Source organism: Cetorhinus maximus, chromosome 1 (genome assembly GCF_964194155.1).
Source record: "Cetorhinus maximus chromosome 1, sCetMax3.hap1.1, whole genome shotgun sequence".
Lineage (NCBI taxonomy): Eukaryota > Metazoa > Chordata > Chondrichthyes > Lamniformes > Cetorhinidae > Cetorhinus > Cetorhinus maximus.
The window spans coordinates 241,688,239-241,716,141 of NC_135879.1; the positions used below are offsets into that span (position 1 = coordinate 241,688,239).

Genomic DNA, 27,903 nt, shown 5'->3' on the forward strand with positions numbered 1-27,903 from the left:
CTGTGAAGCACTTTAGAACATTTTACTACGTTATATAAATTATATAAATTGAAGTTGTTAAGCAGCGAGAACGCAGACTGCATCTATTTCCCGGCTCTCAACGACACCGTTTTCTCTCGTTGCAAGCACCATTAATGCTTCTGAACAAATTCCCTACCCTCACCATACATACCCCCTGCTCTGCCTCACCCCCAGAGAGATCTTAATACAAGCGACCATGCAAAGACACTACCCAATTAGATAAAGAACATTCACTCCGAGCTTAAAACATCAGGGGATTATGGAGCCACTTAAGGTTACAGCAATTTAAAACTTTAAACAAAAACAATAATTGTAAATAGTTGTTTTGTGTGCTCGGGGGGATGGGGTGGTGGGGGGAGGGGGGGGGGGGATGGGGGTGGTGGGGGGCGCGGGTGTGGGGGGTGGTGGTGGTGGTAAGGAGGGTGGAGAAAGGTCTTCTCATTAAAATCAGCCACAGTCCTGAGTCATTTAGACTTTAAAACCCCTTTTGTCCCGTCTGTGTTTTTTTTTGTAAAAACCGGTTATAGTTTGTTCTTTTGCAATGAATGGAAACAGGAAATCTGCTTGCGAAAAATAACACCCTGTTTTGTGGAGTTCAATGTTTTAAAGGCCTAGAATGGCGTCACTAGGGTTGCTACTGAAATCACTGCTACTGTATTGCTGTTCATTAGAATGAGAAGTTTTAGGAACAAGAAAAGACCATTTGGCCTAACATGCCTGTCTTTTGATACTTTAATCCCACGTACCTGTCTTCACCATACAACTCCGCTTACCACTCTTCCGCATCATCCCTCAACTCCTTCTATGTAATTGTCCCTTGAACTCATTTATATTCACTGATGGTTTCTTCCCTGATAATTTAATCACAATCCTGTTACTCTTTGATTGATAGTATTCAGCCTAACTTCCTCTCTTATCCCGAATCTAACTTTGTGCCTGTTTCAGCTGCAATTGTGAACATTTTCCATAATTGTTTTACCAATTCCTTTCCTAACTTTGAAAACTTCATTTAAATCACCTCAGAGTCTCTCCTATTGCTAAGGACACAAGACCGATTTCTTTAATCTTTCTGCAGCAAAAATAGCTGCATCTTGAACTACCTTCATCACTCCTCTTTGTGTTCTCTCTCTCTCTTTCTTGAGGGGAAGATGAAGAGAATATTTTTTCCTCAGGAAGTTTTTTATGGTTTGGAATGGGACTGAGAGAGCGGTTGCATCAGATTCGGCTGTGACTTTCAAAATGAGTTGAATAAACAATTGAAGGGTACACATTGGAAGAGCTTTGAGGCGAAGAGCAGAAGAGTGGGACTATTGGATAGCTTTTTCTTAGAGCTAGCATATTCCTAATGGACTGAATGGCCTCATTCTGTGCTGTCAGATTCTATAATTTACCCCAAAGCTGAGAACATTCGCTTTTAGCTTTTTTGATAAATTACAAAGGCAGGTTTTAATGAGCGGAAATGTCCATTCATGGAGGTCAGGTAATTGGGTGCTTCAGATAATGGGAGCAATTGGGATACAGTGGTTGAGGGGAAGGAGGTTTCGGGGCGCTCCTGTCTAAATGGGAAGCCCATTGTGTAGACAGGAGCCTTGGTTAAAGGTGTCTGGCTTTCGACAACAAACCTGCTTTTGTCAGTCCTTAAAAATGTGTTCACGCGCTCCCGACTCCAACACACATCCCCTTTTCTTCTGTTTCATTTCTCCAGGGTGCCCAAGATACATTTGAGAACTACTACAGGAAACAAAGAAAGAAACAGGCCCGCTTAGTCCTGCAGCCCCCTTCCAACATGGTAGGAATAATCTCCCCTTTCATTTCCATTAACCAAAGAGCATTTTAACCTTGATGAAACAGTATTCCTTTTTGTTTTTGCCCTGAATTACTGAGCATGCCAGTGTATGACCCTTTTTTTAAAATGCTTTATTTTTGCAGTCCTTTATTGTCCTAACTCAAAATGCTTGTCTTGTTGCAGCATGAAACGTTAGACGGCTACAGGAGGTATTTTAATCAAATTGTAGGGTGAGTGTATGTTTTTCATGCAAAGAAAAAGTTCTACTGGTGCTATGTTCTAAATGTTATTTACATTTTGGAGTGGTATTCATTAGTGGAGGGATTGTGTTGGTTTTTTTTTCCAGGAGAGGATTTTTGCCACCAGGATGTTTCTCTAAATGCGGGATCCTTCCTTTGTGCCTCCCCCATTTTGACTTATTTTCTCTCTGACCATCTCCCATTCCCCATCTCATGTTCACATTCTCTCTCTCCCCATCTCAGTTGGTCCAGTTACCCCCCCGCCACCCTCCGACCTTGTTTGCTTCCTTCCCTCAAATCCCTCTTTACAAATCTGCAGTTATCAATGGCATTTTAGGCTGAGAATGCGTTCAACACATTACATAAGAACATAATATAAGAACAAAAAGTAGGTAATTCAGCCCCTCGAGCCTGCCCCGTCATTCAATACGATCATGGCTGATCTCATTTCGGCCTCAACTCCAATTTCCCGCCCTCTCCCCACAACCTTTCAACCCGTTACTAATTAAAAATCTGTCTATCTCCTCCTTAAATTTATTCAGTGCATCCACTGCACTCCGAGGTAGTGAATTCCACAGATTCATGACCCTTTGAGAAAAGTAATTCTTCCTCATCTCTGATTTAAATCTACCACCCTTTAGCCTAAGGCTATGGCCTCTCGTTCTAGAATGTCCCACAAGAGGAAACATCCATTCCACGTCTACTTTGTCTATCCCCTTTAATATCTTATATACCTCAATTAGATCTCCTCTCATCCTTCTAAACTCTAGTGAGTATAGGCCTAAACTGCTCAATCTCTCCTCATAAGACAAGCCCCGCATCTCTGGAATCAATCTAGTGAACCTCCTCTGAACTGCCTCCAATGCAACTACATCCTTCCTCAAGTAAGGGGACCAAAACTGTGTACAGTACTCCAGGTGCGGTCTCACCAATGCCTTGTACAGTTGTAACAACACTTCCCTATTTTTATACTCTATTCCTTTAGCAATAAATGCCAAAATTCCATTTTCCTTCCTTATTACCTGCTGTACCTGCATACTAGCTTTCAGTGATTCATGCACGAGGACACCCAGATCCCTCTGCACTCAAGCATTCTGAAGTTTCTCTCCATTTAAACAATAAGTCGCCTTTTTATTCTTCCAACCAAAATGGATAACCTCACACTTATCCACGTTAAACTCCATCTGCCACATTTTGGCCCATTCACCTAACCTGTCCATATCCATTTGTAACTTTCTTATTTCTCCATTGCAACTTACTTTCCCACCTATTTTGGTGTCATCTGCAAATTTAGCTACAGTACCTTCTATCCCTGAATCCAAGTCATTAATATAGATTGTAAATAGTTGGGGCCCAAGGACCGAACCCTGTGGCACCCCACTAGTTTCAGCTTGCCGTCCAGAAAAAGACCCATTTATCCCGACTTTCTGCTTTCTGTTGGTTCACCAATCCTCTATCCAAACTAACATATTACCCCTAACTCCGTGTGATCTTATCTTGTGTATTAAGCTTTTGTGTGGCACCTTATCAAAGGCCTTCTGGAAGTCCAGATATACTACATCTACAGAATCCCCATTATCTACTTTGCTTGTCACATCTTCAAAGAACTCTAGCAAATTAGTCAAACACGATTTACTTTTCATAAAACCATGCTGACTCTGATGGATTGCATTTTGACTTTCCAAATGTCCCATTACTACTTCCTTAATAATGGATTCCAACAATTTCCCAACGACAGACATTAAACTAACTGGTCTATAGTTTCCTACTTGCTGCCTCCCCCCCCTTTTTGAATAAGGGCGTTATATTAGCATTTTTCCAATCCACTGGAACCTTTCCAGAATCCAGGGAATTTTGGAATATTATAGCCAATGCATCCACTATCTCCGTTGCCACTTTCTTTAAGACCCTGGGATGTAAGCCATCAGGTCCTGGGGATTTGTCACCCTTTAACCCCAATAGTTTGCTTAATACTTTTTCTCTAGTGATGGTGATTGTTCTAAGTTCCCCCTTCTCTATACCCTCTGCACTGCCTGTTACTATTGGGTTGGTACTAGTGTCCTCCACCGTGAAAACTGAGGCAAAATATTGATTAAACGTCTCTGCTATTTCTGCGTTCCCCACTATTAACTCCCCAGCCTTATCCTCCAAGGGACCAACATTCACTTTAACTACTCTCTTTCCTTTTACATACTTGTTGAAGCTTTTGCTATCAGTTCTTACATTTTGCGCTAGTTTTCTTTCATAATTTACCTTTGCTCTTTTTATTATTTTTTTAGTAACCCTTTGTTGATCTTTAAAGGTTTTCCCAATCTTCCAGCCTGCCACTGACCTTTGCAATTTGGTATGCCTTAGTTTTTGGCCTTTATGTCATCTTTAACTTCCTTGCTTAGCCATGGATGCTTTTTCCCCTCTTACCATCTTTCTTCCTCTTTGGAATATATTTTACTTGGGAGGAATTGAATATCTCCTTAAATAACTGCCACTGTTCATCAACTGTCCTACCTTCTAGTCTTCCTGCCTAGTCCACTAGGGCCAATCCTGCCCTCATGCCTATGCAATTCCCTTTGTTTAACTCCGGAACACTAGTGTGGGACTCGAGTTTCTCACTCTCAAACTGAACTTGAAATTCTAGCATGCTATGATCACTCTTTCCTAGAGCATCCTTTACTATGAGATCATTAATTAATCCCATCTCATTACACAAAACCAAATCGAGAATAGCCTGCACCCTGGTTGGTTCCACAACATATTACTCCAAGAAACAATCTCTAATACGCTCTATGAACTCTCCCTCGAGGCTACCCTTGCCAATTTGATTAGCCCAGTCTATATGCATATTAAAATCACCCATGATTATTGCCGTGCCTTTCTTACATGCTCCTAGTATTTCCTGGTTTATACTGTGCCCTACTGCTGAACTACTGTTTGGGGACCTATAGATTACTCCCACCAGGGACTTCTTTCCCTTGCTATTTCCTATTTCTACCCAGGCTGACTCTACATCTTGTTCTCCAGTGCCTATATCATTCCTCACTATAGCACTGATCACTTCCTTTACTAACAAAGCTATACCACCTCCTTTTCCTTCCTGCCTATCCTTCCGAAACACTGAACACCCTTGGATATTCAACTCCCAAACCTGTTTTCCCTGTAACCACATCTCAGTAATCGCCACCAAATCGTACTTATTTATCTCTATTTCCACTGTTAACTCATTAGTTTTATTCCGAATGCTACGCGCATTCAGATACAAAGCCTTTAAGTTTGCCCTTTGGCAATTTTCCCTATTCTTATAAGATTCTTTGGTGCAATATGGTGTTCACACACTCTGTCCCTTCCTTTCACTTTTTGGTAACAATCAGCCTCGCCACTAATCTTCATTCTTACCCTCTCCTTAAACTTTGATTTTTTATATTTCCATGCAACTGAACCCTCCCCCCCCCCACCCCCAACTATTTAGTTTAAAACCCTATCTACAACCCTAGTTATGCGATTCGCCAGGACACTGGTCCCAGCATGATTCAAGTGGAGCCCGCCCGAATGGAGTAGCTCCCTCTTTCCCCAGTACTGGCGCCAATGTCCCATGAAATTGAACCCATTTCTCCCACACCAATCTCTGAGCCATGCATTTACCTCTTTAATCTTATTGACCCTGTGCCAATTCGCTCGTGGCTCAGGTAGTAATCTGGATTGGTGTTCTGCGTTACGATGTTCCCACTGGTTCTGCTGGTTAATAGTGAGGTGTACCTGACTCATTCAGACCAGGTCTTGGTCTCAATCCTGGTTTTCAGTTGGAATGCTAGTAGAGCAGTGGAGTTGGATAGGGAAAAAAACCCCTATGAGTTAGAATCCTGTTCCAAGAAGCTATCCAATAAGTCCTGCTAAAAAATACATTTCAGTAGAAATATTGACTGTGAATGTGTCCTCTCTTTTTATCCCCCTCCTCTTTCTCCTTCTCTCCTTTTCCCCCTCCTTATTTCCCCTTCTCCCTTCCTCTCCCCTTCCCCTCTTCCTTTGCCCTTTCCTGCTCCTTCTCTCCTCCTCCTCTCCATTCTCATTCTCTTCCCTCTCCTTCTCTCCACTCTTCCTCTCCCCTCCCTCTCTCCCCTTCCTCCCGCTCCTTTCCCTTTTCCACCCTCTCCTCTCCCTTTTCCCCCTCCTCGTCTCCCTGTGCCCCCAACCCCATCTCTCCTTTTTCCCTCCTCTCCTCCTCTCCCTTTACCCCCACCTCCCTTTGCCCTCCTCCCCTTCCATCCCTTTTTCTCTCTCCTCTTCTGCCTTTTCCACCTCTCCTCCTTTCCCTTTTTGCCTATTCCCTCCTCCCTTTCCCCCTATTCTCCTCTCCCTTTGTCCCCCCTTGCTTCTTTCCCTTTTCCCTCCCCTCTCCCTTTACATCCTCTATCTTTCTCCTCCCCCTTCAATGTTTTCCCCCTTCCTCTCCCCTTTTTGCCCCTCTCCCCATTCCCCCTTTCCTGCTGTCCTTTTTTTCTACCTCTCCCCCTCGCCTCCTCTCCCCTTCCTCCCTTCTCTGCCTTTCCCTTTACCTCCTTTCTTCTCTCCCTTTTTTGTCTCTCTCCTCTTCTGCGTCTCTCCCATATCTCTTCCCCTTCCTCCAGATTTGATATTCCGCTGACCCAACGAGTTCAAATATGAATTTTAATTGAAGAGAAATCACAGAAACTGTTGTGATGCTGACCTTGAGCAGCCCTCATCTGTGATAAGTGTGAATGTGGATGGAAGGAAGGCAAGCCAGGAATCGGGTGTTTAGTAATATCCTACATTGCGAGGCTTAACGCTGCAACAAATCGTGCCTTAAATCCGTCTGGGGTATCTGTTGCAATCAAGGGTGTGTTTTTACTGTGCATGTGTGTGTTTTACTGACCGACTTTGTGTCCGATTCTGTCTTGTTCCAATTCTCCTTTCAGATTTTTTGTAGTTGAAGACCACATATTGCACACCACGCAGGGCCTGGTGAACAGAGCGTACATTGATCAACTGTGGGAATTGGCGGTGTCCAAAACCATGTCGGCACTCAGGACTCATTCAGTAAGTGAGATTGTGAAACCTGGCCCCCACTGAAGCTCCACTCCTCCACCACCCCCCAGCTTCAGTTCCTCCTCGCCACCTTGTCAAAGCACTACTTGTATTGCAAGACATTATTGAATATGGAAGCGGAATATAGCTTATTGCTGATTCTATTTTTTTAAGAATAATTTTGCTTCTGCTCTATCCGCTTGTTAAATTGAATAATACCCAACCTACCCTTATCTTCGGCAGCCCTTTGAATCAGTGTGAGGCCTCCACTTTCCCCACGCTGGCATTGCACCTCCCTCTTGGCTTCATCAGTTGTCGAGCCTTTCATTCTCACTAAACCCCTCTGACTACCTCTCTCCCTACCTTCAAAAGCCCTCCCAATCTACCTTGCGACTGCATCTTAACTTATCTCTTGCTTCCTAGTCCCACTGCAAAATGCCTTGAGACATATTGGTATGTGCAAGCTGTTATGTAGTTGTGAGTATAGATGTCAGTAGAGACTCACAGCACAATGTATCTTGTTTATTTAATGTCACTTTTGGTTACCACTTTGTACAGCACAGAAGGAGCCCATTTGGCCCATCATGCTTTTGTGAACTCCTTTTTTAAAAAAAATCCATCTTATTAGTCCCACCCCCTTGTTCTTTCCCCATGGCTCTGTAAATTTTTCCCTTTCAAGTATTTAAAGGTGAACCACGGAAACTAGAAGATTAGCAAGAGGGAAAACTATCCCCCCCCGCCTCCTCTGCTGACCTCTCCCAGTAGCCCCTGCAGCAAAATGGACATTCTATCAGGGGAAGGCAGAATCAGGCTTGACTGTAAATTCTCTAGGGTAGAATATATAGCCATGCGGTGTCACACCCCTTGTAATTTTTCCCCTAATTCATAATCTCCCTCTGCCAGTCTACTCTTCTCAGTTCTAGGCTGACAATGCCAGCACAGTAATGGGAATAAAATACTGAACTGTCAGAGGTACTGTCTTTCAGATGAGACAATAAACCAAGGCCCTACTCAGGTGACTGTAAAAGTGCCATGGCAATATTCCCAACATCATGAGAACCAAATAAGTTGATAATTAAACGCACTGCTTTTCTGTGGTATTTTGCTTTGCATAAATTAGCTGCCTCATTTCCTACATTATGTCAGTGGCCACACTTCAGGAAAGTACTTACTTAGCTAAAAGGCACTTTTGCATGTCCTGAGGTTGCAATAGGTGCTATATAAATGCAAGTCTTTTCTATTACTTCGTTGTTCTTTGTGTCCCTGGTGATCAAGCTCCATGTGACATCTACCCAGACTTCTAATGCTGCTCCCCAGCCAGTATAGGACAGTACAGTTTGCAGTTGTTTGGTACCTTAAATCAGATAAACATCTCTGGTCGCTTCACAGAAGAGTTTGGGAATAAAAATTAACACCAAGTCAAAGCTGGGAGAATAGCAGAGATGACCATCAACAGGTGGCTTTATAAGAAGCAACAAGAGATCTAGAGGTCTCTAAGGAGAGAATTCCAGAAGGTGGGATACAAGTGGCTGAAGACTGGGGCAAAGGCCTTATTGTGGGCTCTACCCATCCATTAAAAGCACCAGAACGTTGGTCCATGCTCTCATCTCCACTTCTCAGTCATGCTGGCTTTAAAAGACACCTGCCCACTCCTTCCAAGTTCAGCAGGAGATGTATCAATGTATTCCAATAGTGGAATTCAATTAGTATTCCATGACAATTACTTTATTCTTTATAGATTAGAATGTAAGAAATAGGAAATAGGCCATACAGCCCCTCAAGCCTGTTCTTCCATTTAGTAACATCATTTGATGATTTTCTACATCGAGGACTAGCTGTGCCCCTAGCTAAGCTGTTCCAGCACAGCTACAACACTAGCATCTACCTGGCAATGTGGAAAATTGCACCAATAAGTCCTGTCCACAAAAAGCAGGACAAGTCCAACTTGGCCAATTACTGCCCCATCAGTCTACTCCCAATCATCAGCAATGTGATGGAATGGGTTGTTGACAATGTTATCAAGTGGCACTTATTCAGAAACATCCTGCTCACTGCTACCCAGTTTGGGTTCCACTGGGGCAACTCAGCTCCTGACCTCATTACAATCTTGGTCTAAGAATGAACAAAAGAGCTGACCTCAAGAGGTGAGGTGAGAGTGACTGCCCTTGACATCAAGGCAGCATTTGACCAAGTGTAGCATCAAGGAGCAGTTGATTCCCTTCAATGAGAATTTAGGGGGAAAACTCTCCACTGGTTGGAGTCATACCTAGCACAAAGGAAGATGGTAGTGGTTGTTGGGAGGTCAATCATCTCAGCTCCAGGACATCACTGTAGGAGTTCTCAGGGTAGTGTCCTAGGCCCAAACAAGCTGCTTCATCAACAATCATTATAAGGTCAGAAGTAGGGATGTCCGCTGATGATTGCACATGATTGCACAATGTTCAGTACCACTTGCGACTCCTCAGATACTGGAGCAGTCCTTGTCCAAATGCAGCAAGACCTGTACAATATCCAGACTTGGGCTGACATGTGGCAAATAACATTCATGCAACACTGGTGCCACGCAATGACCATCTCCAACCTAACCATCACCCCTTGACATTCAATGGCATTACCACTACTGAATCTCCCACTTTAAAACATTCTGGGGATTACCATTGAGCAGAAACGGAACTGGACTAGCCATATAAATACTGTGGCTACAGGAGCAGGCAAAGGCTAGGAATCCTGTGGCAAATAACTCACCTCTTGACTCCTCAAAGCCTGACCACCATGTACAAGGTACAAGTCAAGAGTGTGATGGAATATTCTCCACTAGCCTGGATGAGTGCAGCTCCAACAACACTCAAGAAGCTCGATGCCATCCAGGACAAAACAGCCCACTTGATTGGCAACCCATCCACAAACATTCACTCCCTCCACATATACGAGTGCACTGCAAGAACTGACCAAGGCTCTTTAGACAGCACCTTCCAAACGCATGACCGCTACCATCTAGAAGGACAAGGGCAGCAGACACTTGGGAAAACCACCACTTGCAAGTTCTCCTCCCAGCCATGCTGACTTGGAAATATATCACCGTTTCTTCACTGTCATTGAGTCAAAATCCTAGAACTCCCTCCCTAACAGCACTGTGGCTGCACCTTCACCAGATAGACTGCAGCAGCCCAAGAAGGCAGCTCACCACCACCTTCTGAAAGGCAATTAGGGATGGGCAATAAATGCTGGCCTGGCCAGTGACGCCCATATCCCATGAATTAATAAAAAACGAAGTTAGAGAAGGTTACTGAGATAGGGGGGTTTAACAACATGGGATTAAATGATGCTCGCTTTGAGTTTGAAAGGTCTGTAGACTATTATAGGAGCACAACTGAGTAAGGTGAAGACGACCATAGTTTTGGGGTTCTGAGAAGGAACGAATCAGAGAAGGAAGTGATGTAACGAGTCTTGACCTCAACCTGATTCCTCCAACAGTGACCACAATTTAAAAAGTACTTCATTAGCTGTGAATCACTTTGGGATATAACAGTTGGTATGCAAATGCAGTTCTGTCTTCTTTCTAACACTGTGAAGTGAAGAGCTTCAACATTGTGCCTGGCCCAGACCTACAGTGAAATAATAATAGGTTGCTCACAAAGTTAGATGTTGAATGGCATTTTGAAGTTGTTGGCTTTAAATATCTTTCTTTTTTCCCCATCTCTCATTCAGTCATACTGCTCTGACCCGAATTTGGTCTTGGATTTGAAGAACCTTCTAGTACTCTTTGCGGACACTCTGCAGGTAACTGATAGAGCTTCCCATAATTGGATTGCGATACAGCCTTGTGTCTAAACTAACGGAGTGGTAATTACAAAAGTTGAGAAGGTTACTTTATTCCTTATAAGGCAGCAAGTAGGAAACTATAGACCAGTTAGTTTAACGTCTGTCGTTGGGAAATTGTTGGAATCCATTATTAAGGAAGTAGTAATGGGGCATTTGGAAAGTCAAAATGCAATCCATCAGAGTCAGCATGGTTTTATGAAGAGTAAATCATGTTTGACTAATTTGCTAGAGTTCTTTGAAGATGTGAGAAGCAAAGTGGATAATGGGGATCTTGTGGATGTAGTATATCTGGACTTCCAGAAGGCCGCACAAAAGATTAATACACAAGATAAGATCACACAGAGTTAGGGGTAATATATTAGCTTGGATAGAGGATTGGCTAACCAACAGAAAGCAGAGAGTTGGGATAAATGGGTCTTTTTCTGGATGGCAAGCTGTAACTAGTGAGATGCCACAGGGTTCAGTCCTTGGGGCCCCAACTATTTACATTCTATGTTAATGATTTGGACTCAGGGATAGAAGGTACTATAGCTAAATTTGCAGATGACACCAAAATAGGTGGTAAAGTAAGTTGCAATGAAGAAATAAGAACGTTACAAATGGACATGGACAGGTTAGGTGAATGGGCCAAAATGTGGCAGATGGAGTTTAACGTGGATAAGTGTGAGGTTATCCAATTTGGTCGGAAGAATAAAAAGGCGACTTATTATTTAAATGGAGAGAAACTTCAGAACGCTTCAGTGCAGAGGGATCTGGGTGTCCTCATGCATGATTCGCTGAAAGCTAGTATGCAGGTACAGCAAGTTATAAGGAAGGCAAATGGAATTTTGGCATTTATTGCTAAAGGAATAGAGTATAAAAATAGGGAAGTGTTGTTACAACTGTACAAGGCATTGGTGAGACCGCACCTGGAGTATTGTGCACAGTTTTAGTCCCCTTACTTGAGGAAGGATGTGGTTGCACTGGAGGCGGTTCAGAGGAGGTTCACTAGATTGATTCCAGAGATGCGGGGCTTGTCTTATGAGGAGAGATTGAGCAGTTTAGGCCTATACTCGCTAGAGTTTAGAAGGATGAGAGGAGATCTAATTGAGGTATATAAGATATTAAAGGGGATAGACAAAGTAGACGTGGAATGGATGTTTCCTCTTGTGGGGCATTCTAGAACTGAGACCGTGGCCTTAGGCTAAAAGGTGGTAGATTTAAATCAGAGATGAGGAAGAATTACTTTTCTCAAAGGGTCATGAATCTGTGGAATTTACTACCTCAGAATGCAGTGGATGCCGGGACGCTGAATAAATTTAAGGAGGTGATAGACAGATTTTAAATTAGTAACGGGTTGAAAGGTTATGGGGACAGGGCAGGAAATTGGAGTTGAGGCCGAAATGAGATCAGCCATGATCGTATTGAATGGCGGGGCAGGCTCGAGGGGCTGAATTGCCTACTCCTGCTCCTAGTTCTTATGTTCTTCTAAGAATGTAAGAAAAAGGAACAGCAGTAGGCCAGACAGCGCCTCAAGCCAGTTCTGTTTTTTAATGGGATCATTGGCTGCACTTCCACATCAACTTCACTTTCCCGATTTATCCCAATATTCTGTGATTCCTGTAGTGTCGAAACATCCATCAATCTCATTCTTAAATACAGTAATAACTCCTTTGAGGTCGCTGTGTTTAACATTTTTTGTTACACTGTCGCCAATGCAATAGGGAGGATATATCCTTTTAAAGTCGTAGGGTTCAGCATTCTGGCACTCCTGACTCCCCCAGGCAACCAGATCACTGTTCCGCTCACTGTTCTGCTCGCTGCCTCGCTCCCACCCTGCTTCTGACCCACTCGCTGCCTTGCCCCTGTCCTGCTTCTGACCCACTCACTGCCTCGCCCCTGTCCTGCTTCTGACCCACTCACTGCCTTGCTCCCACCCTGCTTCTGACCCACTCACTGCCTCGCTCCCGCCCTACTTCTGACCCACTCACTGCCTCGCCCCTGTCCTGCTTCTGACCCACTCACCGCCTCGCCCCTGTCCTGCTTCTGCCCCACTCACTGCCTCGCCCCTGCCCTGCTTCTGACCCACTCACTGCCTCACCCCCACCCTGCTTCTGCCAAATTCACTGCCTCACCCCCACCCTGCTTCTGCCCCACTCACTGCCTCGCTCCCACCCTGCTTCTGACCCACTCACTGCCTCGCTCCCACCCTGCTTCTGACCCACTCACTGCCTCACCCCCACCCTGCTTCTGACCCACTCACTGCCTCGCCCCTGTCCTGCTTCTGACCCACTCGCTGCCTCGCCCCTGTCCTGCTTCTGACCCACTCACTGCCTCGCTCCCACCCTGCTTCTGACCCACTCACTGCCTCGCTCCCACCCTGCTTCTGACCCACTCACTGCCTCGCTCCCACCCTGCTTCTGACCCACTAGCTGCCTCGCCCCTGTCCTGCTTCTGACCCACTCACTGCCTCGCCCCTGTCCTGCTTCTGACCCACTCGCTGCCTCGCCCCCGTCCTGCTTCTGACCCACTCACTGCCTCGCTCCCGCCCTGCTTCTGACCCACTCACTGCCTCGCCCCTGTCCTGCTTCTGACCCACTCACTGCCTCGCTCCCGCCCTGCTTCTGACCCACTCACTGCCTCGCTCCCGCCCTGCTTCTGACCCACTCACTGCCTCGCCCCTGTCCTGCTTCTGACCCACTCACCGCCTCGCTCCCGCCCTGCTTCTGACCCACTCACCGCCTCGCTCCCGCCCTGCTTCTGACCCACTCGCTGCCTTGCCCCTGTCCTGCTTCTGACCCACTCACTGCCTCGCTCCCACCCTGCTTCTGACCCACTCACTGCCTCGCTCCTGCCCTGCTTCTGACCCACTCACTGCCTCGCTCCCACCCTGCTTCTGACCCACTCACTGCCTCGCTCCAACCCTGCTTCTGACCCACTCACTGCCTCGCTCCCACCCTGCTTCTGACCCACTCACTGCCTCGCTCCCACCCTGCTTCTGACCCACTCACTGCCTCGCTCCTGTCCTGCTTCTGACCCACTCACTGCCTCGCTCCCACCCTGCTTCTGACCCACTCGCTGCCTCGCTCCTGTCCTGCTTCTGTCCCACTCACTGCCTCGCTCCAACCCTGCTTCTGCCCCGCTCGCTGCCTCGCTCCCACCCTGCTTCTGACCCACTCACTGCCTCGCTCCCACCCTGCTTCTGACCCACTCACTGCCTCGCCCCTGTCGTGCTTCTGCCCCACTCACTGCCTCACTCCCACCCTGCTTCTGACCCACTCACTGCCTCGCTCCCACCCTGCTTCTGACCCACTCACTGCCTCGCTCCTGTCCTGCTTCTGACCCACTCACTGCCTCGCCCCTGTCCTGCTTCTGACCCACTCACTGCCTCGCTCCCACCCTGCTTCTGACCCACTCACTGCCTCGCTCCTGTCCTGCTTCTGACCCGCTCGCTGCCTCGCTCCCACCCTGCTTCAGACCCACTCACTGCCTCGCTCCTGTCCTGCTTCTGACCCACTCACTGCCTCGCTCCTGTCCTGCTTCTGACCCACTCACTGCCTCGCTCCCACCCTGCTTCTGACCCACTCACCGCCTCGCTCCCACCCTGCTTCTGCCCCACTCAGTGCCTCGCTCCTGTCCTGCTTCTGACCCAATCACTGCCTCGCCCCTGTCCTGCTTCTGACCCACTCACTGCCTCGCCCCTGTCCTGCTTCTGACCCACTCGCTGCCTCGCTCCCACCCTGTTTCTGACCCACTCACTGCCTCGCTCCCACCCTGCTTCTGACCCACTCGCTGCCTCACTCCCACCCTGCTTCTGACCCACTCACTGCCTCGCTCCCACCCTGCTTCTGACCCACTCACCGCCTCTCTCCCACCCTGCTTCTGCCCCGCTCGCTGCCTTGCTCCAAATGTCCAAAAGGTGCAGGTAATAGAGACTGAGGAGAGACTGGCTGGGTACTGGGGAGAGACTGGCTGTGGAACCTAACTCCAGTTTATGCATTGATTCTTAGAGGAAAATTTGATTTGCTTAAAGTCCTTTCACTTAAAGTTGGACCTTTAAAGTGTGCAACTAGCTAGCACGTTATGTTAGGAATTACCGTATACTCAAAAATTCCAAAGATTCACACCTGCTGAGTGAAGAAATCTCCTGTCATTTCACTCCTAAGTCGTCCTTTATCCTGAGACTATGACCCTTAGGACTCTCCAGCCAGGGGAAGCAGCCTCTCCCCATCTACCCTGTCAAACTCAGTAAGAATTTTCTATGTTCCAATGAGATCACGTCTCAGTCTCCTAAACTGCAGAGAGTATAGGGCCATTCTACTCAACCCCTCCTTGTAGGTCAGCCCTGCTACCTCAGGGCTATTTGTTTTGCCCAGTAAGAAGCATTTGGATGGTTTTTCATGAATCATTGGCTTTAGGATGCAGATGGAATGTCACAACCAGGGCCACTGTTTCTTGATGTTCACGGAAAATCAAACGGTACAGAAGAATGCTTTCCGAAAATGTCGCTATGAACCCACGTATTTAAACAGGATTTAAATCATTCAGACAGAGTAACGCAGAGGCCTAATTAGGACAAAAATTGTCAAGATTTATGCCATGCAGTTGTCTATCTAATTGCTTTTTTTTAATGAATTGAAACTTTAGTCTAATGGGTCAACATGCTGTAAATTTCATTATTAAAATCATGCAAATCTTGGCACCTTATACCTTCCCCCCCCCCACCCACCCAAAACCCTTGGTGTGTTTTTGATTTTGAGGGAGTGTTGCTCTCCAGCTTTCCCCCTCTGACAATCTGTTAAGGGTACACACACCTGCAGCTGAGATAGTGGAATGTTGTCCTAAGGTGGGCACAGCGACCTAGACGCTGGTTGGCCTGTCGATGACTGTCATTTGTTTTCCCTCCCCATTTTTTGGGAATTTCTTTCAGATGCCTCACTTGTTGAGGGGCTGCCATGGTTGGTTGTGCTTTGGAGGACTTGTAGGACAGAGGGGAGACTAAGGTGGGCTAAGAAGTCACACAACTTGGAGGACCCGATTTGTAGGAGATAGTGCAGTGAGCCTTGGTGATGATGGTACAGATTGGGAGAAGGTGGATTGGGTAGGTTGATCTAGGAAGACCTAGTTCGGAGGACATAAACTATAGTAATGTAAAGAAAAGATTTCAATAAAGAGGTTCTTTGACTTAGAGCTTGAGAGTATTTTCTATCAGTGAAGCCTTTTGCTGTAGATTGGCAAGTTAACAGACGTTCTGGTACTGCCAGTGAACTGGTATAATTTCTTCAATCAAGACTTCAGTTGTATTTCTTTTTTTTTATATCCTGTCAACCTGAGTGCCTGACTGGACAAAAGATGAGTAATGCTGGACATCTTCCTCCCTCGGCAGGCCTGAGGAGTTGATCAGCCTCGTAGTGGATTTTAAATTGTGTTTAACCTGAGCGTTCGCTGTTCCAAGTACTGATGTTAGAAGCACTTGCATTTCTTTACAGGGTTATGGATTTCCAGTGAATCAGTACTTCGACATGCTGCTCGAGATCAGAGATCAATATGGTGAAATTCTGCTCAAGAAGTGGTCTGGGGTGTTCAGGTGAGAAGGAGTACTCTTCTTGGAGTTTACAAAAAAAAAACAATGCAATGTCCTTTTATTACTTCTGTCCAATTTCAATTCAGCCTGAATTCCGTTTGCTGTACAAGTGCAAGTTGTTGTTTTTGAACGTTTAAAAGCCTCTCTACTGGCTGTAAGGAGTCCAGGTGCAAGCTGTTTGCGCAGTTTCATCCCAGCTACCATTGATTCATGCTCACAGTTCATCCAACTGCCTAAAATTCAGCACAGGTTAGCAATTTGACTCAGACATAGAGCTTGACAGTGGTAGAAAATGGAGAATATGTCACTCTGATCAAATAGGGGGTGCTTTTCTCAGGTTGTGCTTGAGGTGGGTTATTGAGGTAGGTAAGCCTCACCCTGAATGTAACAATTTGTGAATGTTTGATGTAAAGAGTGCAAAGAGAGCTTTATTCTGAATCTGACTCTTGTTGGACTTGTTTTGGGAATGTTTGATAGAGTAACGTTTCCTCTACACCGACCTATGTCTAACCCATGCTGTACCTGTTGCGAGGGAATCTATTTTTAAATTTAATTTCTACATTTTTGAGGCAGACCCTACCACACAATGTAAACTGGATTGGAGATGAAATTGGAAGGGAAGCAGAAAAGGGTAAACCTCGAAATAAAACTGAACTTCCCGGTTTCTGAGGGAATCATGAGCAAGCTGAGGTTGGGAAGTTGAAGCTGTGCCCTGGTTGAAATAGGTATAAGAACACAGATCAGCCCAAGCTGTGCAGTAGCAGTTTTGTTGAGTCCATTAGAGCAGAACAGGCAAGCTGAAGAAGACTCAAGAAGAGGCTAGAAGATCTGAGAATAGCGAAGAGAATAAGTTGCTGCAGCTGCTTCTGTTACTTGAAGATAACATTGGATCTACACCATCCAGACCGAGTTGAGCAGGTTCTGCAGACGTGTGCCATTTGCGGTAAAGACTATACCGGTGGAACTTAGGTTGGTTGTGGGTTGCTGGTGCTGGGAATCAGACTAGCTCCTGGAAGGAGCTGTGGGAGACAGTGGTGTAGTGGTATTGTTACTGGACTAGTAATATAGAGGCCCAGGTTAAGGCTCTGGGGACATGGGTTCACATCCCACCACAGCAGCCAGTGGAATTTAAATTCAAATTAATAAAATACGACCATATGAATTAGGAGCAGGAGTAGGCCATTTGACCCCTCGAGCCTGCTCCGCCATTCAATAAGAGCATGGCTGATCTGATCGGAACCTCAACTCCACATGCCCACCTATCCCCTATAACCTTTCACCCCCTTGCTTCTCAAGAATCTATCTAGCTTTGCCATAAAAATACTCAAAGACTCTGATTCCACCGCCTTTTGAGGAAGAGTTCTAAAGACTCACGACCCTGAGAGAAAAAAATTCTCCTCCTCTGGGCGACCCTTTATTTTTGAACAGTGAGCCCCTGTTCTGGATTCGCCCACAAGAGGAAACATCCTTTCCACATCCACCCTGTCAAGAGCCCTCAGCATCTTATATCTTTCAATCAAGTCGCCTCTTAGTAATCTCCAGCAGATACCAGCCTGGCCTGTCCAATCTTCCCTCATATGACAACGCTCCCATTCCAGGTATTGGTATAGTAAACATTCTCTGAAATGCTTCCAACATATTTGCATACTTCCTTAAAAAAAAGGAGACCAATACAGTACACAGTCCTCCACATGTGGTCTCACCAATGCTCTGTATAACTGAAATGTAACCTCTCTGCCTTTGTATACAATTCCCCTCACAATAAGCAATAACATTCTATCAGCTTTCCGAATTACTTGCTGCACCAGCATACTAACCTTTTGAAATTTATGAACTAGGACACCCAGATCCTTCTGCATCTCAGAGCTCTGCAATCTCTCACCATTTAGATAATATGCTTCTTTTTTATTCTTCCTGCCAAAATGGACAGTTTCACATTTGCCCACGTTATACTCCGTTTGCCAGATCTTTGCCCACTCATTTAACCTATTTATATCCTTTTGTAGCCTCCTTGTGTCCTCTTCACATCTTACTTTTCTACCTATCTTTGTGTCATCAGGAAATTTAGCAACCATACCTTCAGTCCCTTATCCAAGTCATTTATTTAAATTATAAAATCTAGAATTGAAAGCTTGTCTCAGTAATGGTGACCATGAAAATGTTGTCAATTACTATAATAACCCATCTGGTTCACTAGTGCCCCTTAGGGAAGGAAATTTGCTATCTTTACCTGGTCTGGCCTACATGTGACCCCAGACCCACAGCAATGTGGTTGAATCTTAACTGCCCTCTGAATTAGCAGAGCAAGCCATTAAGTTTAAGGGCAATTAGGGGGATGGGCAACAAATGCTGGCTTTGCCAGCAGCACCCTCTTCCCATGAAAGAATAAATTTAAAAAGGAGAAATTGTTTGTGAGGAATACAGAGTTTGAAGGACTTTATGACCCACTGTGATCACAAAACATCTGAGTGGAATGCTGAGCCAATTCGTAGGATCCTTCTTAGTTGTATCTGCCATTTAATTTGCAGTTTGGCTATAATTTGCCTGTTCGTTCATGTTTAACTTGTTAATTCTGGATGTTAGAGTATAGGATAGATAGTATTCAGTGGAATCTTGTGGTTCATTATTTTAGTAAATAACTGGGATTTCAAGTTTCGTCTACTTAAAAAGAGCTGTTACTGATCTCTACCGAGATTGTAACACTCTCCTGGGAGTGTTTGATGGGACAGTGTAGAAGAACTTTACTCTGTATCAAACCCCGTGCTGTACCTGCCCTGGGAGTGTTTGATGGGACAGTGTAGAAGGACTTTACTCTGTATGAAACCCCATGCTGTACCTGCCCTGGGAGTGTTTGATGGGAATTTGAGTGTAGAGGGGGTTTCAAAATCTAGAACAAGAGGACGGATAATAAAATTAGAACCAAGTTGCTAAAAGCAAACCCAGGGGGATAAAGGTATCTAGAGGATGTATGAAAATATGGAATGCTGTTGATGCAGTTGAGATGTTTTAAAAAGAGATAAATGATAGGATAATGAAGAATCTGGAGAGAGGGCAGAGAATTGTGATTAAAGAAAAACAAAAATGGGGTTGGGTAGAATGGCTTAACAATGGGATGAATTGCGGCTTAAGTGGGAGGGATATGAACAGTTTTGATTTAGCGACTGTACACGGAGAACCAGAATGCAATGGAGATGAATAGCATTGAAAGTTTAATCGGGGGCTGATAGAGAAAATTATGCGATGGGAACGGGTAGAAATTGTTGAACTTTTTGGACAGACCAGATCAATGCGCGATGTGCTCCTCTGGGCCCTCTATATTTCGAAGCAATTCTGATTTCTGTAAGCAAGGAGAGAAGATGTTCACCAAACACCTATCAGAAAACAAATGACTTAACGGTGCTCTAATTTCTCGCTCTCTCAGCATGTGTCTGAATTGGGAGGAAACACGGGCACCCACAAACACTGATACATCCTTCTAATGATTGAAAGTAAGTAACTATTAACGGATTTCCCAGAGTCAAAAGCTCACCTTCAATGTTAGGTTCCACGTCATGAATGAGCCCAAAAAGGAATTTTGCCCATACAATGCGGATTTCACAAAAAGACAAGGCGAGGACTTGACTCCAAATACTTGGAATTTTAGCCATCGCTGTGCTTAAGCTGCTCAATTTACGCTGAACAGCCCATAAAATCAGCAAAGCTTTTAGAGCGTTCTTGCGTGACCAAGGACGGGCTGTCCTTAAGCCTGCAAAGTAACTAGAAGCAACTTTGCATCACTCAGGCCATGGGTCATGTTGAAGAAAGAAAGGGATGCGTTAACTTTGCCATCTGAAAGCAACTCATTAACTCGGGCCCTCTTCAGTAACATGCTTGGCTGCTTCTGGCTGATTTGCCCCTTTTTATAAGGAAGAAGTTATTTGTAATTGTGTGAAAGCAGCATGTTATACACAGCTAAGTAATCCGACAACCAACAGATCAGATCAAAGCTCTGCAGTCCTGCCATGTCCAGTCATGCATAGTGGTGGACAGTTAACTGGAGGAGAAGGCTCCACAAATGCCATCCTCAATGATGGGGTAACCCAGCACATCAGTGCATAGAGCAAGGCAATCATCTTCAGCCAGAAGTGTCGAGTGAATGATCCAGCACGACGACCTCCTGAGGTCCCCATCATCTTCAATGCCAAATTCAGATAATTCGATTTACTCCACTTGAAATCAAGAAATAGCTGAAGGCATTGGATACAGCAAAACCCTGACAATATCCTGGCTGTAGCACTGAAAACTTGTACTCCAGAACTAGCCACATCCTTAGGCAAGCTGTTCCCATACAGCTAAAACACTGGCATCTACCTGACAATGTGGAAAATTGCCCAGGTATGTCCACAAAAATCAGGACAAATCCAAGCTGGTCAGTTACTCTCCCATCTGCCTCCTTTTAATCTGCAAAACGATGGAAGGTGCCATCGTGTTATCAAGTGGCATTTACTCAATAATAACCTGCTCACCAGTGCACAGTTTGTGTTCTGCCAGGGCCACTCAGCTTCAAGTCTCATTAAGCCTTGGTCCAAACATGCACAAAAGAACTGAATTCCAGAGGTGCGGTGAGAGTGACTGCTCTTGACATCAAGACAGCATTTAACCAAGTGAGGCATCTTGGAGCCCTAGTAAAATTGAATCACTAGGAGTTGCAGGAAAATTCTCCACTGGTTTGAGTCATACCTAGCACAAAGGAAGATCGTTGTGATTATTGGAACTCCTGCAGCCATTCTTCTCAGCCCCAGGACATGGCTGCAGGAGTTCCTTCAGAGTAAAATCCTAAGCGCAACCATCTTCAGCTGCTTCATCAATGATGTTCCCTCCATCACAAGGTCAGAAATGGGGATGTTCGCTGATGATTTCACAATGTTCAGCACCATTCGCAACTCCTGATATTGAAGAAATCCCTGTCTGCATGCAGCGAGACCTTGGCAACATTCAGGCTTGCGTTAATATGTGACATGTGACATTCACGCCTTAGTGCCAGACAATGCCACCTCCAACAAAAGAGAATCTAACCATCTCCCCTTGATCATTCACAGCATCACGAATACGGAATCGCCCACCATCCACATCCTGGGGTTTATCAGAAACTTAACTGGACCAGCCACATAAATACTTAGAAATCTGGGTAGACCAGATTTATACTACTTGTATACACATACGCTGTATGTATATACTTGGTTCAGTTGGCAGTACGCTTACTTTTAACTTAAGTTATCCAGTTGAATGTTTAAAAGAAAGACTGATTAACTGACTGTTCATTGTTTCAACAAACTCAGTACGTATCAAAGCCCTTTACAGCTATTGAAGCACTTTTGAGCGTAGTCACTGTTGAAATGTAGCAGCCAATTTGCGCAAAGGAAAATCCCACGAACTGCACTGTCATAATGACCAGAAAGGCTGTTATTGGATGTTTGTTGAGGGGTAAATAGTAGCCAAAACTCCCCGCTACAGTTCTTCAAAGAGAGCTGTGGGATTTTCTATATCTACCGGAGATATTAGAAGATATTAGATCTATGTAATGTCACTTTCTAACAAAGGCACCACTGATGGTGCAGTGTTCCCACGTCTTTAGGTTCTACTTAGGGAACGACTGATTCCTTTTGATTGCAAGTTCCACATTCTCACCACTTTCTAAGCAAAGAACTTTCCCCTGAATTTCCTTTTGGATTTACTAGGGACTGTATTTATGGGTTTTAGTTTTAGTCCCCTGCACAAGCGGAAACATCTTTTCTCTATCTACCCTGTCAAACGCTTTCATAATCTTAAAGACCTCTGCCAGGTCACCTTTCAGCCTTTTCGTTCTTACCCCCTCAGTTCTGGTATCATTATATACTTTTGAACCAATGTGCCTGTATGTTTATACTTTCCAAAGCTGTTCATAGACACACTTGATTGAAAGATGATGTTTGCCAAATAATAATTTGTCTGGCCCTTAGGGCCAGTGTTAGCCCTATGCTGGTTGTACTCCAGCAATGAATGCACACCTCTGGTAAACAACCATGTTGCAATATATTGGTGGTGGCAGGGGGTGGGTGCTGTGGGGACTAGGGGTCATAGAAAGCACAGCCAAAGGCAGCTGCAAGGACAGCTTAGGGTGAAATCTCCTCAACCTGTAGCTGTTACAGTAATTAAAGTTTATTGTTTTTTTTATTGTCTTTTATTGTTTTCTTTTGCTGGAACAGATTTTTGGCCCAAAACAGCATGTTACACACACTGTTATTCCCTTTGCCCTCAGACCCTCACAGATCAATTCTCCCATTCAGTCTCAGAATCCTTGGACTAATGCCATCCTTGTACTCCTGTCACTGTCACAGTTTCTGTCACTCCCGAGACCATACCTGATAATTACCTTGATTCCTCCCACTCCATTACCATCATTCGTCACTATGGAAAAAACACTGCTATTCAGTTCTGGTCCAACTCTCTCCTTGGCATGCAATCCATTGTTAGCACATCACCCTACACTATGGGCAGGATTTTCATCCTCGAGGCGGATAGTGGAAGCCAGGAAAATAACCGGAGGAAGTGCCAGGGAAGATGGGATTTTCATTGTGAGGTGGCAGGTGCCGGCTGCAGTCAGGCCACTTGGCCCAGGAAAGAATTCGGAGTCAGCCACAGGAGGTGCTGGGTGCCAAGGTGGGCTGTTTAAAAGGCCTGCCTTTGTGCTGTGGGTCTTCCCAGCTATAATGAAAAAAGTAAGGCCTGATAGCCCTCTCTCCTGCCACACCCCTCACCCCCACACATTTCCCCATGCCCCATCCATGCGACTTCATGCACCTCTACCTACCCCCTCTGGACCCTCGTGCCCCCTCATACCAGGATGTGCACTCCCAACCACCCCCCAATGGTCCCTCATGGCCCCCATCCCAGGCTACGACACTTCTATTCACCCATATACACTGTATAGAAGCAATGAACCCCATAGTGATATATGGATGTCAATCATCCAGACACTTTGAAGTATCAATGGTTGAAACTGCAAGCACTTGAAACCTCTTTATTTTGTGTAAATGAACATTGTGGGAGTGACAGAAGAGATCAGAGAGCCAGAGCTGTCAATCAAGCAATGTTTTCCCTGGGGTTCTGGTATTTTGGTACACTAGTAGATGCCTGGGCTCTCAACCAAGCCTTATTATGCATTCATGAGAGCCTAGACACCCATTAGAGCACTGAAACACCTGAAGATATCCTTGCATCAGAGTTTAAGATAGAGTTAACGTTTCGAGTTCGATATGACTTCTTCGGGACACAGGAATTTGGAAAAGAGTCAAAATTGTCTCGAAACATGAACTTTGTTTCTTTCTCCACGGATGCTGCCAGACCTGCTGAGATTTTCCAGCACTCGCTGTTTTTATCTCATCTCCAGCATTCCCAGTATTTTGCTTTTATTTAAAAAAAAAAGTTCTTGCAGATAGGACTGTCATGAAGAGATTAATGTCTATAATGCTATAGGAAATTATTTTTTTAAAGTAAGAGTTTAGTGGTGTCTGTGTCTATGCGTGTGTGTCTTAATTGGATTGAAGCCAGCTAGCCTGGGTGCTTTGATGTACAGAAAGTAGGAGGTTTGAAATGGTAATTAGATAAACATAGGGTGTCAAGGGGGCAATTTGCATTTTTAAATAAAGCATTCAAAAGAATGGGTGAAATCTTGCCCCTAGCTAGAAGATGCCAAGCAATGTGTTTATTTTCGTTCGGCTTACTAATAAAATTGGTGGAATCAAAGGATGTCATTGTTAGAAGAGGTAAAATTAAAAACCCAGTAATACAATGGGAAATTTACATTCAAAGGAAAAGCTAGGCACAAACAGAAAGGAGTTTGTGTGTGTGTGTGTAAGGCAGAAGCATTTTAAGATGCATCAAGTGTGAGAGGCCTCCAGCCTGTAAAGCCTCAAGTCTGTCTGCAAGGACCCAGAGCTGAAACAAACTCATTTTGAATGCAGCTGTCCAGGGTGTGCTCTGCCAGAGGTCTGTTAAATCTATAAGTCTCACTGTTGCCTTAACAGGGGTGTAACTGAGAGTCAGATTAATTAGGGGATTTTTGTAGTTATTATAGTAGTAATTTTGTACAATTTTTCTTGTACTAATAAATGTTTAATTTAGTTTTATAAAAAACCTCGAGACTTGGCAGTCTTATTACTACTGAATTCAAAGCCTGCATCTTTGCAAACATACAAATTGCAAAAAGGGGTTATGACAGTTGTTTCAAGTTTCCCTCTGGGATTTGAGCAACTCAGCCTTCACCATCGGCTGTGTCATAACAGGGAAACAGTGATCTGTAGTTGCAATGGAAGAGGTCTTTCTGGGTAAGTGATTTGTGTGGCTGCGTAGACTAGACGTATGGACCCTCGAGTATGATTTGAGGAGAAGTTAGAGAGAAACTATTTCCTCTGTTGGAAGAGACCAGAAAACCTTAAACTTGGAATTAGGCTCTTTAAGGGCGACACAAAGATAGTGGAAATATGGAACTCTCTCCTTGAAAAAGCTGTGAGGATTGGTGTCGGTTGAAAATTTCAAAACTGGAATTGATAGATTGTTTTGGGTAAATATATTAAGGGTTACAGAAGCATGATGGATAAGTAGAGCTAAGCTACAGATCAGCCATGATCTCATTGAATAATGAAACATGCTCAATGGGCCAAATGGCCTGCTTCAATTCCGATGGTTGAGAGCTGTTTGTGTGCATTTACTGTGGACGGAGGCTGTCATTTTTACAGAACTCCTGTTGAGCTCCCACCAGTCCTGGTCCCAATTTAGCACCTGAGTCAAACACAGCCCACATATGGTTGACCCCTTTGTGGCAACGGGGATTTATCAAATTGGAAACTCCCTTCCTAACAGCACTGTGGGTGTACCTACACCACATGGACTGCAGCAGTTCAAGGCAGCAGCTCACTTCCACTTTCTCAAGGGCAACTAGGGATGGGCGATAAATGCTGGCCCAGCCAGCGAAGCCCACATCCCATGAATGGATCATTTTTTAAAATTTCGTAGAAACGGGGTTGAAAATCCAACACCTGAGACAGTTGCTCACACTTCCTGTTGCTTTGGTCAAGATATGAAGATTCTCCTCAGCAATCAATTTTCAGCCAAATTTACTCTGGGCAATGGGTGAATGCAGTGGTGGTGGATGTTCTGTACAATGGTGAACTTTGAAGTTGTATTCATTGAGCAGACTGATTTCTTGGCTGCCTCAGTTGTGTACAATTAGGTGGAGTTTTCATAGCTGTGGAAATTGGACTCGGCTGTGACATTCCATCTCGTTATTTGGGAATGGGGTGGGCTGGTGAAACAAAGCTCAGTCTCGTTGCCAGAACGTAACTCTTCAGTATTCCAGGGTAATTTAAGCCTGTACTGACCCTGAGCACATATCCCTGCAACTGAAGACATTAGAATTGAAGGATAATGAAGTGGGATACATTTTGTTCTTTCATATCGTTTTGCTTATCCATTGCTCTGTTGTTCAAGTGAATGATTTCCAATATTTAATTCCAGTACTTTAAATACAGCCTGTGAAGGATAAAGGCATATTCTCCTTTTACCTCATTATTAAGAAAGGACTAGAGCTTAAGACCGAGATCGATAGATTTTTGTTCAGGAAGACTATTGATGTGCATATCAGCCACGATCTGATTAAATGGCGATGCAGAGTCTCCTTTTCCTACCCGATGAACATAAATCAGATTCAAATTTACCTTGCAGGTCTGACAGCATCTGTGGAGAGAAAGACAGAGTTAACGTTTCGAGTCCATATGGCTCTTCTTCAGAACTAAAGAGAAATAAATATATGGTGAAATATATACTGTTTAAGGGGGGGTGGTGTGGGGGGGTGGGCGTGGGACAGGTGAAGCTGGATAGAAGGCCAGTGGAGGCAAAGGAGAGATTGCAAAAGGTGTCATAAACAGAAGGTCGAAGGGGTGTTGAAGGTGGTGATATTGGCTAAAGGAGGTGCTAATGGAGACATGAGCAAGTGACAGATGGCCCTAGTGGGGGTGGGGTGGGGGGAAGCGGACGGTGTGGGGAAAAAAGATCGAAATAGGTTAAAAGGTGGGGATAAAACAATGAATAAAAATGAAAATAAATTTTAAAAATAATAATAATAAAAACAGGTGGGGAAAAATATATATGTATAAAAACTAAAAAATAAGTATTTGAAAAAAGGGGTGAGGATGGAGGAGAGAGTTCTTGATCTGAAGTTGTTGAACTCAATGTTAAGTCCGGAAGGCTGTAAAGTGCCTAATCGGAAGTTGAGGTGCTGTTCCTCCAGTTTATGTTGAGCTTCACTGAAACATTGCAGCAGGCCAAGGATGGACATGTGGGCATGAGAGCATTGGAGTATTGAAATGGCAAGCGACAGGAAGGTCTGGGTCATGCTTGCGGACAGATCAAAGGTGTTCCGCAAAGCGGTCACCCAGTCTGCATTTGGTGTCTCCAATGTAGAGGAGACCGCATTGGGAGCATCAAATGCAGTAGACCAAATTGAAGGAGGTGCAAGTGAAGCGCTGATAGTGAGGAAGGGGGAAGTAAAGGGGCAGGTGTTGCACCTTCTGCGATTGCATGGGAAGGTGCCATGGGAGGAGCTTGGGGTGTCGGGGTTGATGGAGGAGTGGACCAGGGTGTCCCAGAGGGAACGGTCCCTATGGAATGCCGATGAGGTGGGGGGGTGGGGTGAAGGGAAGACGTATTTGGCGGTGACATCATGCTGGAGTTGGCGGAAACGGCGGAGGATGATCCTTTGAATGCGGAGGCTGGTGGGGTGAAAAGTGAGTACAAGGGGACCCTACCATGGTTCTGAGAGGGAGAGGAAGGTGTGAGGGCAGAGGCGCAGGAGATGGGTCGGACACGGTTGAGGGCTCTGTCAACCACATTGTGGGTGGGAAACCTCAGTTAAGGAAGAAGGAAGACATGTCAGAAGCACTGTTTTGGAAAGTGGCATCATCGGAACAAATGCGACGTAAGTGAAGGAACTGAGAGAATGGGATGGAGTCCTTATGGGAAGCAGGGTGTGAGGAGCTGTAGTTGAGGTAACTCTGGGAGTCGGTGGGCTTGTAATGAATATTGGTACACAGTTTATCACCAGAAATTGAGACAGAGTGGTCAAGGAAGGGAAGGGAAGTGTCAGTGATGGACCATGTGAAAGTGATGGAGGGGTGGAAATTGGAAGCAAAATTAATAAATTTTTCCAGGTTCAGACAGGAGCGTGAAGCAGCACTGAAACAGTCATCAACGTACTGGAGAAAGAGTTGTGGGAGGGGGCCTGAGTAGGACTGGAACAAGGAATGTTCCACATACCCCATAAAGAGACAGGCATAACTGGGGCCCATGCCCATAGCCACACCTTTTATTTGGAGGAAGTGAGACGAGTTCAAGGAGAAATTGTTCAATGAGAGAACAGG

The 27,903-nt window shown here is 45.0% G+C and overlaps 1 protein-coding gene across 3 annotated transcripts in view; it reads left to right on the top strand.

Annotated features, from left to right (window-relative positions):
• LOC144688399 (exocyst complex component 6B) overlaps window positions 1-27,903 on the top strand; it is a 623,897-nt gene that overhangs the window by 319,160 nt on the left and 276,834 nt on the right. For all 3 annotated transcript variants that reach the window (XM_078554888.1, XM_078554897.1, XM_078554904.1), the window contains exons 9-13: window positions 1,727-1,810; window positions 1,991-2,037; window positions 6,975-7,095; window positions 10,792-10,863; window positions 16,374-16,471. In XM_078554888.1, the coding sequence (XP_078411014.1) occupies window positions 1,727-1,810; window positions 1,991-2,037; window positions 6,975-7,095; window positions 10,792-10,863; window positions 16,374-16,471 (422 nt within the window). The remainder of the gene's footprint in view (window positions 1-1,726; window positions 1,811-1,990; window positions 2,038-6,974; window positions 7,096-10,791; window positions 10,864-16,373; window positions 16,472-27,903) is intronic.